Source organism: Barbus barbus, assembly GCF_936440315.1.
Source record: "Barbus barbus genome assembly, chromosome: 36".
Taxonomy (NCBI): domain Eukaryota; kingdom Metazoa; phylum Chordata; class Actinopteri; order Cypriniformes; family Cyprinidae; genus Barbus; species Barbus barbus.
Genome location: NC_136714.1, coordinates 15808729 through 15820969, shown reverse-complemented (window position 1 = coordinate 15820969; position 12241 = coordinate 15808729). Strand labels below are relative to the sequence as shown.

Below are 12241 nucleotides of genomic sequence, written 5' to 3'. Positions count from 1 at the left end.
CAGCAAAAACAGTAAAAAAAAAAAAATTATATTTTAAAATGTATTTCAGATAAATGCTGATCTTTGGATCTTTCTATTCATCAAAGAATCCTGAAAAAAATGAACTCAACTGTTTTAAATATTGATAATAATAATAAATGTTTCTTGAACAGCAAATCAGCATATTAGATTGATTTCTGAAGGATCATGTGACACTGAAGACTGGAGTTATATATGCTAAAAATGCAGCTTTGATCACAGGAATAAATTACATTTTAAAATATATTCAAATAGAAAGCAGTTTTTTAAATAGTAAAAATATTTCACAATATTACTTCTTTTGCTGTATTTTGGATCAAATAAATGCAGGCTTGGTGAGCAGAAGAGAATTAAAATATAAAATCATTAAAAATCGAACTGTTCAAAAGCCTTTGCCTGGTAGTGTATATCAATTATGGAAGCCTGTTTCCACCACTGAATAAAAAATAAAAAAGATAATTGCAACTTTTTAGCTCACAATTCTGACTTTTATTCTCTGAATTGTGAGCTAAAAAGTCGCAATTATCTTTTTTTTTTTTTTTTTTTTTTATTCAGTGGCGTTAAGGACCTTTTATGAGTCTTTTATGCTTACCAAATGTCACATTATGTGATCAAAAATACAGTAAAAATAGCAATATTGTGAAACATTAATTACATTCAAAATAACTGTTTTCTATTTTAATACTTATGATTTATTTCTGTGAGTGCAAAGCTTAATTTTCAGCATCATTACTCCAGTCTTCAGTGGCACACGATCCTTCAGAAATCATTCTAACATGATTCTGATCATTCTATAGATTCATTTCTTTTCAGGATTCTTTGATGACTAGAAGGATCAGCATTTATTTGAAAGAAATATTTTGTAACATTATAAATGTCTTCACTGATGATTTTGATCAATTTAATGTGTCATTGCAGAATAAAAGTATTAAGAACTACAGACCCCAAAGTTTTGAATGGTAATGTGTATAATAATTAATAATTTAAGTAATTAACATAATTAATACAGTACATTGATAAAAAAAATCTCCCAGTCCCACAAGGGATCTCAACCCCAAGGCTGAGAACCTCGAAACTGTCATTTCCTCTAAACCTCCAAACTATAAACTGTAATAATAACTGTAATAATTCGCCGACAAACAAATAATCTGCACCCTCCACACTTCCTCTGCACACTTCACTGCCATTCTACACCTCTACCCCAACTTTCAGAGGTCAAAGATCGCCGTTTATGAGAAAATGTGGAGCTACATGAAGTCTGCCGAGCCCACGGTGTTCACTAAAACCACGGCAGAGGGAGTGGCACGAGTGAGAAAATCCAAAGGGAAGTACGCCTTCCTGCTGGAGTCCACGATGAACGAGTACACGGAGCAGCGCAAACCCTGCGACACCATGAAAGTGGGAGGAAACCTGGACTCCAAAGGCTACGGGGTGGCGACGCCTAAGGGCTCACAGTTAAGGTGGGTGGAGTAGTATAACAATATGTCACGTGTTGTTATGGTATTCCACCTTCCCTGGCGTGCCTATTTCTAGTTTTCTCTTCTTTCTTTTTGCTTTTCTCATGTGTTCTTGTGGGCAGTTAAAGGTCTTGTATACGTAGTGCTATGTTTTCTTTCTCTCGTTTTGTTTGTTTGTTAGTTTTTTAATGTAACCTGAAGCAGGTAATTTCAAACTGATGCATGCATGTTAATGCCACTGAAATGTCTGGATGTTTAACAATGAACATGAATTTCAACGAATGGACAAGCCTGTGAATATTCTGCCTGGTCTGATCATTTTCCCACTTATACTGAGAGGTACGCACATTTAAACACACTACAAGTACCATGAAGCGTGTAAAGAAAGTTTGAGAAGAGTCAGTTACAGATGACGGTAGCTCCCGGGATCAGCCATTGTGTTGCAGAGTTACTGCGGTCTGTCTGACTCTTCTCATGATACCGGGGGGAAGAGCGTCCAATGGCATAACGGCTTTTCTCCTGCTGTCGTGATATCAGACCAGCGCAGGAGATTCACTCGGCTTCAGATCTGCAGCACACTGCCCTTAATGCTCTTCTTTCTCTTCCCCTCCTCAGCTCAGATGTGTCTCACTACATTCTTTCCCTGTCCCGTTCTTTGTTCCTGTGGGCTGTGTGTTTATTAATGTTGCATTCAGGATAAACTGCAATCAGGATAAACCTCTCTTGAATCATTCCCATCATGTACATTTTGACCCTTAACTAGATCATAGATTTGCAAGATTAGACTTTTACAGTGGAGTCCAAAAGTAATAAATGTAAATGATTAATTAATTAATTGATGGATTAATTGAAGTATAAACTTTTATGATTTTGAAATTATTACTATCTATCTATCTATCTATCTATCTATCTATCTATCTATCTATCTATCTATCTATCTATCTATCTATCTATCTTATCTATCTATCTATCTATCTATCTATCTATCTATCTATCTATCTATCTATCTAGAAAATATAAAGTTTTAGTTTTATAATAAAAACAAATGCATTATAATTATAATTACTAAATTTAAATGTATAAATTCATTCATTTAAATTATTTATACTACATTGATGAATTTTGTAAAAAAAAAATTAATGTTTAAAATTTTTGTTCACATTTACACATTTATTTTTTATTTATTGTTATTGAACATATAAATTAGTAGGATTTTGAAAACAAAAGGACTGTTATTAAGTATTTATTTATATGTCTTTATTAATTTATTTAAATTTATTTGACCAAATTTATCAATTTTGTAAATATTTTCAAATCTAGTTCAAATTTATTTATTTATTTTTGAAAATATAAATTTTCGGAGTTTGAAAACAAATGTATTGTTATTAAATATTTAAATGTATTTATTTATATTAATTTGACTAAATTTATGAATTTCATAAATATTTTAAAATCTAGTTCACATTTAATCATTTATTTATTGTTATTAAAATATAAATTGTTAGGATTTTGAAAACAATTGAATTATTAAATATTTACTGAATATTTTAATAAATATTTTAAAATATTAATATTTAAAAAGAATATGTACTTATTAATTTATTTAAATGGATTTGACCAAATTTATTAATTTTGTAAATATTTAAGATTGTGCACTTTATTTGCTTGTTTATTGTCATTGAAAATATTAAGTTTTAGGATTTTGATATTTAAAACAAAAATTATTATTATTAAATTTAGTAAATATTTGATATTTTGCAAAAAATTTTGTTTAATTATTGAATAAGAACATTTGTTAAAAAATAAATAAATATAATAATAATAATAATAAGATCTCAAAATGTCAGATATTCTTGATTCCATTGAAGCACAATATGTTTATTATGATTATGAATATTGTCAAATCATGCTGAATGTCATAGAGAAATAGACATGTGCATGTACTAAGACATAAGACTTGAATGCTTGTTTTAATTCAATATTTTACAAAGACCATGCTGATTTACAGTGAAAAATTCAAAAATAGAAGTATTATTCATACTATAGACTTTTGGACCCCATTGTTTGTGTTATAACAAGTACGTAAAATAACATTAATTTATATGATATGCTTATATTTTTAGAACATTATCTACAGAACGATAAACATTCTGAGAACTGCAGGGAAAGATAGTGTCTGGTGTTTCGGAGCAGAATTGTGTTGCCAGCTCTCTTGTGGCTGAGCCAGAGGTGGGAATGCAGGGGTCTGGGGAATAGGATCAAACTCATTCAGCACTTTCAGAGGCTTAAACCCTCAGTGCTCATTTAAACCGTCTGTAAGCAGCATATAGGGAAAGTAACAGGCATTCAATATTGTGAGGTCCCTCTGCGCATCTCAGCAATATTGAGTGCATAGTAAAGCGGTCGAGTGAGGATAGGAAATAAGGGTAGCTTGGGTTGGGGAGGGGGTTTAAAGCGGAGAGCAGGTATTGATTTTTCCATTCCCCCATCTGGAGATGTGTAGTTCAGGTAGACAAAAAAGGCTGGTGTAAATTAACATGAAAACAGGAAAAGAGAGGTTTGTCCTCCGTGGTTCGGTGTTTTCTAAGGGGACGTGGGGTGGGAACGGGCGACTAATCTATAGAACTTTCCACCCCTTTCTTTCTTAATTTAACCTGATTGGATTCTGCTCAACTATGACAAACTGCTGCTACTGACAAACTATGTTTTATCGTTTCAAGAAGTGCAGTTAACCTGGCAGTTTTAAAACTGAATGAACAAGGCCTGTTGGACAAATTGAAAAACAAGTGGTGGTACGACAAAGGAGAGTGTGGCAGCGGAGGAGGTGGTGAGAAGGTTAGCCACTATGTCAACCAACGCGGGTAAACAGTTTCCTCTGTAACGGGAGCATCTGCCGGGGCGTAAACGCATACATGACCTTCATCCTGACCCTGTTTAGCCTGAAGAGAGAAAGGAACGCAATTACTGTCAGAGCACAAATATTCGCCTGGAGTACTGTGCACAGATTCCCTCGTCAGTCTTTTGGCATTCATCAAGGAACTTTTTCTCCTTTGAAATAGTTGCGCCTTTTTACCTCCAGTTTCTTTAGCTGCTGTTCTTCTTCTCCTGAGGCGCATTAGCTGCATTTTTTTATAGGAATGCAGAGAACATTCATTATGGTGCTGCAGTGTCGCATTATGATTATGTATTAAAGACACGATCCAAAGTCAAAGGCAGAGGTGGTTTTAATCAAATAAAAACAAAAACTAGAAAAACTGAAACTAAACGACGACACAAAATTGAGACTCCGCAAATTTAAACATTTAAATGGCACTAGATCGCAATAACACTAAAACATTAACTACTATTTTTAACATAAATTTGTATACATATTATCATATTATTATACATATTATTATATATGTATATGTATACCCCTATGTATATGTATATTGTACTTTTAGTATACTAAACTGGTATACTTAAAGTCTGCTAAATTGGAATAACTAATTTTGTACTTAATGCAGTTTACTTGTGCAGAAGTAATGCTGAGGTCCAACTAAAGATATGCTGCAGTATACAGTATATGATTGTGGAACTATTGAAAGTATACTTTAGGTACACTTTAAATATCTTGCATTTGAAGATAGTATTCTCATCAATAGTTACATTAAAACACATTTTAGGCTTAATATTAAGAAATGTTCATTGTGCACAAGTAGTACTCTAAATAAAGTTGAATAATTTTAATCAGTAACTCTAGAGCAATGTGAGTAAATAGATTTGAACTATACTTAGTATGAAATAAATGTATTATATTTGTAAATAAATATACTGTATATATATATATATATATATGCAGTGCCCTCCATAAGTATTGGAACAGTAAAAATAAAATTGCTCTGTTGGCTGTGGTTAGAGGGATATGAAAAGGTTAGTGCCTATGGTATATGCCAATAATTCTGGTTTAACAGTAATTGCCTCCAGCATTGGTAGAGAAGCAGGCCGTGGCAGTATGCGCCCGTTACCCAAAGCGATGGAGCAAGGTCCCGTTCATATGTCTGTGGCTCCAGTGCCAGGCCCTAAAACACTGTTCCCTTAAATAGAGCACAGAGACATGTATCACAACGGGACCCTCGGCTCGGTCACTTTGCCAGTGCAACTGCTGTGTCAGCTGTTATGAGTGAATAACATAAAATAACATGTCCTATGATGTTATTTATGTTATTTGTGTTACATTCCTCTGCGCGGTTGAAGAACCCCCGTAAACCTTGCCGTTTTGAAACTGAGTGAATCAGGCATCTTAGACAAGCTGAAAAACAAATGGTGGTACGATAAGGGCGAGTGTGGACCCAAGGACTCGGGAAGTAAGGTCAGTCTCCACAAGTCTGGGACCATCACTGTTGTCTAATGCTCAGTGAGGCAGAAAGTCACCAGTATCTAGCGCATGCTCATCTGTAGGGAGATTTCAGATGTGCACCAAGCAGGATAGTTCCAGCATGCCCTGCTTCTCCACACTAAATATCTTCTTAGATGCATCTCTGTTTTTAGTAACATAAGCTAGTACCTGAGAGAAATGAAAGTGACTGGGCTTTTGAAGGTATCCTAAATTTATTTAACCGAGCGTACCATTGATTTCTCTTTGCATGACAACCCAAGCAAGCACGACTTTTGTGGAGCGAGAAACACGCCACATGTGGAGATAAGCTAGAACACAGTGAGAAGTTAAAACCCCATTTGAGAGAAAAATTAAAACATCTCCTGTAATTACTTACTAATTGTCACCCTTTAAGATGCTGTCAAAGCATCGATGCCTGATAGAAGTCGCCACAAAAACATCAGCTTTTCAGATTAGCCTGCAAGCGAAAGGTTGATTGCGAGGATACAGTACGAATTGATTTGTCTGTAAATGTGTGTGAATGTGTTTTGGTAGCGAGTAGATTCGTAGAGTAGTTCTCTGAATGCGTGCGTGCAAGTGTACGTTGGCTCCGCTCCCGCCGCGTTAACTTCCTGTCTTTTTGTTCCTTTCCCTCCTCTCGCATCCAGGACAAGAGCTCACAGGCCCTCAGCCTCAGTAATGTGGCTGGGGTCTTCTACATTCTGGTCGGGGGCCTGGGCCTGGCCATGCTGGTGGCCCTCATCGAGTTCTGCTACAAGTCCCAAAACGAGGCCAAGAGAATGAAGGTGGAACAGTCTGAACGTCGCCCCTCTTCCTCTCCTCTCCCCAGTCCTGTACCCCTCCCCAGCCCCCATCCCTCCCCAGGGCCCAGTCCCACCCACAGCACTCAGAGTTTAGCCACATATAGAGAGGGTTACAACGTCTACGCCACTGAAGGAGTAGAGATGTAGGAGGTCAGATGTACGTAGGTGCCCGGCAGTCGTAAGTGGAGCTCCTCTGTTTTCGCTGCCGTAGCTTGCCGTGGTAAAGCTTCTTGTGTTTGTGTGTTCTGTCTCCTTCACCTGTACTCCAAGTCGGAGAAGTGCATTCACATATTTGCGCATGCTGAAGAGCGAGGTACCTGGACTGCACACATTTGTAATCACACGCCAGTGCGGTACCTAAAGAGGAATAGCTAAACCAAGCTTGAGATGATCATTTCACCCTAGGCATAGTCTTAAAACCCCCCTAGTTGTGAATTTCAAGTAATCTTTGACTCCGAAGGACTATGCCAGATGCATTTAAGACGCTTCATTGCTGAACTGTGTCATAATCTGGTGTTTTGTATGTGCTTGCTGATAATGTGCATTCATTCAAATAATGATGCTCTGGCTTTTTAAGTGCGCACAGCTGACTCCCATTCTCCCTGTTCCTATCTTTCTTTTCTCCCCGGACACAGCTCACCTTCACCGAAGCCATGCGGAACAAGGCACGCCTGTCCATTACGGGGAGCATGGGCGAGAACGGGCGCGTCCTGACTCCCGACTGCCCCAAGGCTGTCCACTCCGGCCCCTCGCTGCGGCAGAGCTCCGGACTGGCTCTGGTGTCGTCCGACTTACCGTGAAATCCAAAAACGTTCAAGTGCCTTAAACTCCGCAAAACAGACATCAGAAAACTGACCCTACATCAATGACGCCACCAAGCAGAGCAATCGCGCCGACAAGGTAGATTTTGAAAGGAAACCGAGGCCCCTGACGGCTTTATGCATCGGGGTGCCACCGCAAGATACTGTGCGGTGGTTATCGCACAGACTTCTGTGTTTCCATCATGTACATTCAAAGAACTCATGCTGCCTTTGAGGGCGAAGAAGCGGGTGGGAAGAAAGAACAGCAAACTCGACTGGTAGCTGTTTGGCGAAAAAAAAAAAGATCTGCTCGTTCTAACACTCTGCTATAACCCTCGCCAAACCGAAACGCAGCATCTCGACATCTCAACATAGCTAAAAATGGGCATTTGTTTGCCCGAGAGGGTATTGTTAACATTGATATGGTATTAATGAATACTTATTAAATAAACTGTGAAGAAAAGTTCATATAAATATATTCTATAAAATCATACCTAAAGTAAATTATTTACATTGTTTTGTAAATAGCAGACTGTACAACTCGCTTGCTTTTTAACGAATTTGTAAATAGCCGATTCTGTAGTGGACAGAGTGTAATTCTCTTTTTAAACCATCTTTAGAAAAAGGATTCATCACAATAATGATTAGAAAACGATAAAAATAAACACACATGGAAAAGGTTTGATATATGTAGATGTACATGAACTTCTATGGATTTAATAACATGGGCATGTTATCAGTGCCAGTGACCTATGCGTCCATGATTCTCGGGAATGTGGCACACACCCTCAGTGCATCTCAGCCGCTGCTCTTTCCCAAGCCATGCCCTGCATAATCACTGTGCAGTCATAGACCATGGTACCCTCTAGACTGTTTTAATTTTACCACAGAAGCGTATTTTATTTTTGATTTATGTGACTTCTGAAAAAAGTGAGAATATTGAGAAGTATTTAAATGTTTGTCCATTCATTTTAGAGCAGACATCTTTATGAATGATATAATGAAATCCAATCGGACAAGAAACGAATCTAACTTAACTACGCAAACATGTATAGAAATAGAATAGAAAGTGTTCAGAACACTGACCGCCTCTGAAGACACTGTTTGTATCGTGAGAGCCATGGTCAGAGTCCAGCTTTGGCCTTTTTTATGAAAAACACTGTGTAACCTCATTCAGGCCTTCAGCATGTTCTCCAGAAAACTGTAGCAACGGACATCTGGATGAAAGGACAGTACGTGGACAATTTCAAAGCTTCAGGACACCATACTGATCAGTCTTTCTCTGCCAAGTTCTGTTTAACTTGCATTTGATCGGAAAGTGCAATTTATGGTCCCTCCTGTTCCGACAACCCCTCGTCTTGTTAAATACACATGTACTTTTACTCAAGCACACAATATGTTTGTCTCTCATTGTTTTTTCCTCTCTGCCTTCTCTCATTCTGTCTCAAAAACACACGCGCACACAATGATCCTGATGCATATTGAAGATCAGTGTGTTTGGAGAGTGGCATTAGGTTTTTTCCCCATGGTTTCTAATGCTGTGATGAAAGTGGTGTCCTTACTAGGTTAACATGTTAAAATTGTAAATATTTATTTTGATCATTTTTTAGTAAAATATTAATGGATATGAAATTGCTCCTTTGTGTCTTTATTTGGATTAGTCACCAAAAATTCTGTCATCTCATTCTTTTTTTTTTTTTTTTTTTTAATCAAATAGTTTTGGTTACCATTTGCTTCCATTGTGTAAAAAAAAATCCCCAGTTTTATGTTCCACAAACTTAAAACACAACATGTACTTGCACACAACATGTAAAATCATGCTGCATTCGTGTCTCAACCACTACCTATATATTATTATTGATTTGTTTGTGTGTGTGTGTGTGTGTGTGTGTGTGTGTGTGCATGTTTATGTGGTTTATGAGGACACAAATTTGCATAATGACATGGGTATGACAGAGGTATTACAATATGAAGGTGGTTTATGAGGACACTGCCTATGTCCCCATTCAAAATTCAAAAGGCTTAAAAAACATACTAAATGGTGTTTTTTTTGAAAATGCACAAAGTCTCCTGTGAGGGCTAGGTTTAGGTGTAGGGCAATAGCACACACAGTTTGTTCAGTATAAAAACCATTACGCCTATGGAGAGTCCCCATAAACCACAAAAACCAACGTGTGTGTGTGTGTGTGTGTGTAAATATAATTGTGCTTATAATTGCCAAGTAAAAATGACTATTTTACCCTCCTCAATATATAGAGAAAGTGTGTGTATAATATATAAACTAGACAATATAGCACACAGTTGTTAGTACTGTATGTATATTTATATACTATATGATGTACACAAGATATAGGGTCAAGAAAGTTCGATCCACTGACACTGAGATAGAGTGACATGTTCTGATAGGGAGAAAAAAAACATTTTTTTTTTAGACCAAAGTACTTAATGGCAGTAATTGCTCCTTGGAGAGGATCGATTGGCACTATAGGCAGTCTGCATCAATATCCATGCAGAAAGCATTCATTAAAACCTCAGTGCATGTAGTCATGCTGATGTATGACCAAAAAGATCATTATTATTCACAAACAAACAATATTCTTATTATTATTTTTAATTTTTATAATTTATTTTCAGTTTTTATTTGAGAATAGTATTCACCATTCAAGTATCTGAAGTGCACTTGTCTTTGAAGAGCAGATGGTAAAAATGGCCATGCCATAGGTGGTCACTGAAAAAGACCACAAAGCACTAACATTACAGTAAATAGTCAAATTTTCTTCCCTTACAAGAATCCTTGCAGAAAGGGCAAAGCAGCGCATGATGGGAATACAAATAAATACTGCAGGAAAACAGCGGTTGGCGCTGAAAACCTAAATGCCCTCCTATAACAGATGTTGGTACATATGTTAGAACACAGTCACGCTAATAATGACCTTGAGGAATATGTCATCCAGGACCATCTCAAAATGTGCAACTCTCAGTTTATGTGTTATCTTGTGATCTTACAGTGCAGAGCCCACATTGTCTATTCATCTTTAGGTTTTCGCTTCAGAAGCATAACGTGGCTCATTTATTATTTAAAATATATAACTATAAGGTCTTTATATTGGGACACATTCACCTAGCGATTTCTAGTGATATATAAACCACGAGGAACTATCAACCCTCAAGGTCAAATAGGATGAAGCTGTGAGGAGCCTCACCTAAATATGGAGCGTGCAGAAATCCAAATCCGCCTCTATTAATACGTGCTGCGTTAACGTTCCTGTAGCATTCCTGCCTGTGGTTTGTGCGCGCGTCGGTCACTATGGCGCAATCAGTGAAAATGAATACAGTTGTTACGTTCACTATCGACTTCTACCTGTCGACTTTTTTCTTTTGATGGTGTAACCGTGTTGATTCAGTATTAATTTTTATATATTTTTTTTACATTTTTATGTTATTTTAATCTAACATGTAAATCATCCGGGTATTCTATGAATGCAAAAAAAAAAAAAAAAAAAAATGCATAATGTGAACAGTGGTGTATATACAGTACCTATGAATACACAGCCTACTACTTCAGCGCTAGTATTAGTAGTATTGCAGTATGGTATTTTGGACATGTTTTGAATCATTTATAGTATACAGTATATGGTGTACACATTAAATAGTGAAGTAGTAGTATTCCATTACAAAAGCCAATGAAACCAGACGGGCATTATAACAAAATGGAATGCCAACTTTGTCTACTGCATACTACACATTAAGTATACTTCAGTGCATACTTAGTAGGGGTAGTATAATAGTTTGTTATTCCATACACACATAGGATATGATCATAAGAGCAAACTGACATACTTTTATCATTCAGTTTATTTTACATTTTAAAGCCAGTATTGGCAAATGCTATGCATAATGCTTCAATTATAATTTTTAGTAACTAGTATGTAGTATACAGTGCATGCATTAAACAGTGAAGTAGTGTTGTATTCCAACCATAGCCAATGAAAACAGACGAACATTGACTCAAAATGGAATCCTAATGCAGTTACTGCATACTGCAAATAAACAGTATAGACTGCAAATCACAGGTGTACTTTAATAGTATATCATTCCAAACACACATACAGTATATATGTTTAAAAAGGCATAGCCTACTGACATAATTTTATTTCTGAGGTATTAAGTAAATGAGAATCATTTTGTAAATAAGAATTTATTTTGCATTTATAATCCAATATTGTCAAATCTAATGCATACTAGTTATTATTTTTAACAAATAGTATGCAGTATAGCCTGCATTGTATGCAATAAGTGAAGTAGAATTTCCTTACAAACCAGTCACTGATAAGAAAGTATGAAACCAAATGCTAACATAGTTACTGCATACTTAATATAAAGTAGGCTATATACTGCAGTGCATACTACAATGCATCTATGTTATTAAGTCATTCCAGACACCCTATTGCAGGACACAGGTGGAAAATACAGTATACTTGAATTGAAGCCATTTTAAAACAATCATAATAAAGCAAAATCCTTCAATAAGTCTATGAACTGATGTGTTCTGTGAATTATGTAGGCTATTGGTTGATGCTGGTAATGCCCCGTTTCACTTTGAGCTCTCCTTATTATTTGTTATCACGCTAAAAGGGTTCTTAATGCCTCTCGACATCCCTGTCGTAAAATGTTTGGACATTCTGCTAAACGCTGTCACTAGCCGCTCCACAATAAGGCACGTGTTGGGGAAACAGGAACTTGCATGTGACAGAGTGTGTCTGATGTCAGATTGGCTGTCATGTC

The 12241-nt window shown here is 36.5% G+C and overlaps 1 protein-coding gene across 1 annotated transcript in view; it reads left to right on the top strand.

Annotated features, from left to right (window-relative positions):
* The window catches only part of LOC306856420 (glutamate receptor 4-like), a 103530-nt gene extending 94445 nt beyond the window's left edge, over positions 1-9085 (top strand). The window contains exons 13-16 of the mRNA XM_079395702.1: positions 1231-1478; positions 4196-4310; positions 6501-6638; positions 7292-9085. Of these exons, the coding sequence (XP_079251828.1) occupies positions 1231-1478; positions 4196-4310; positions 6501-6638; positions 7292-7456 (666 nt within the window). The 3' untranslated portion in view covers positions 7457-9085. The remainder of the gene's footprint in view (positions 1-1230; positions 1479-4195; positions 4311-6500; positions 6639-7291) is intronic.
* The last annotated feature ends 3156 nt before the right edge of the window (positions 9086-12241 follow it).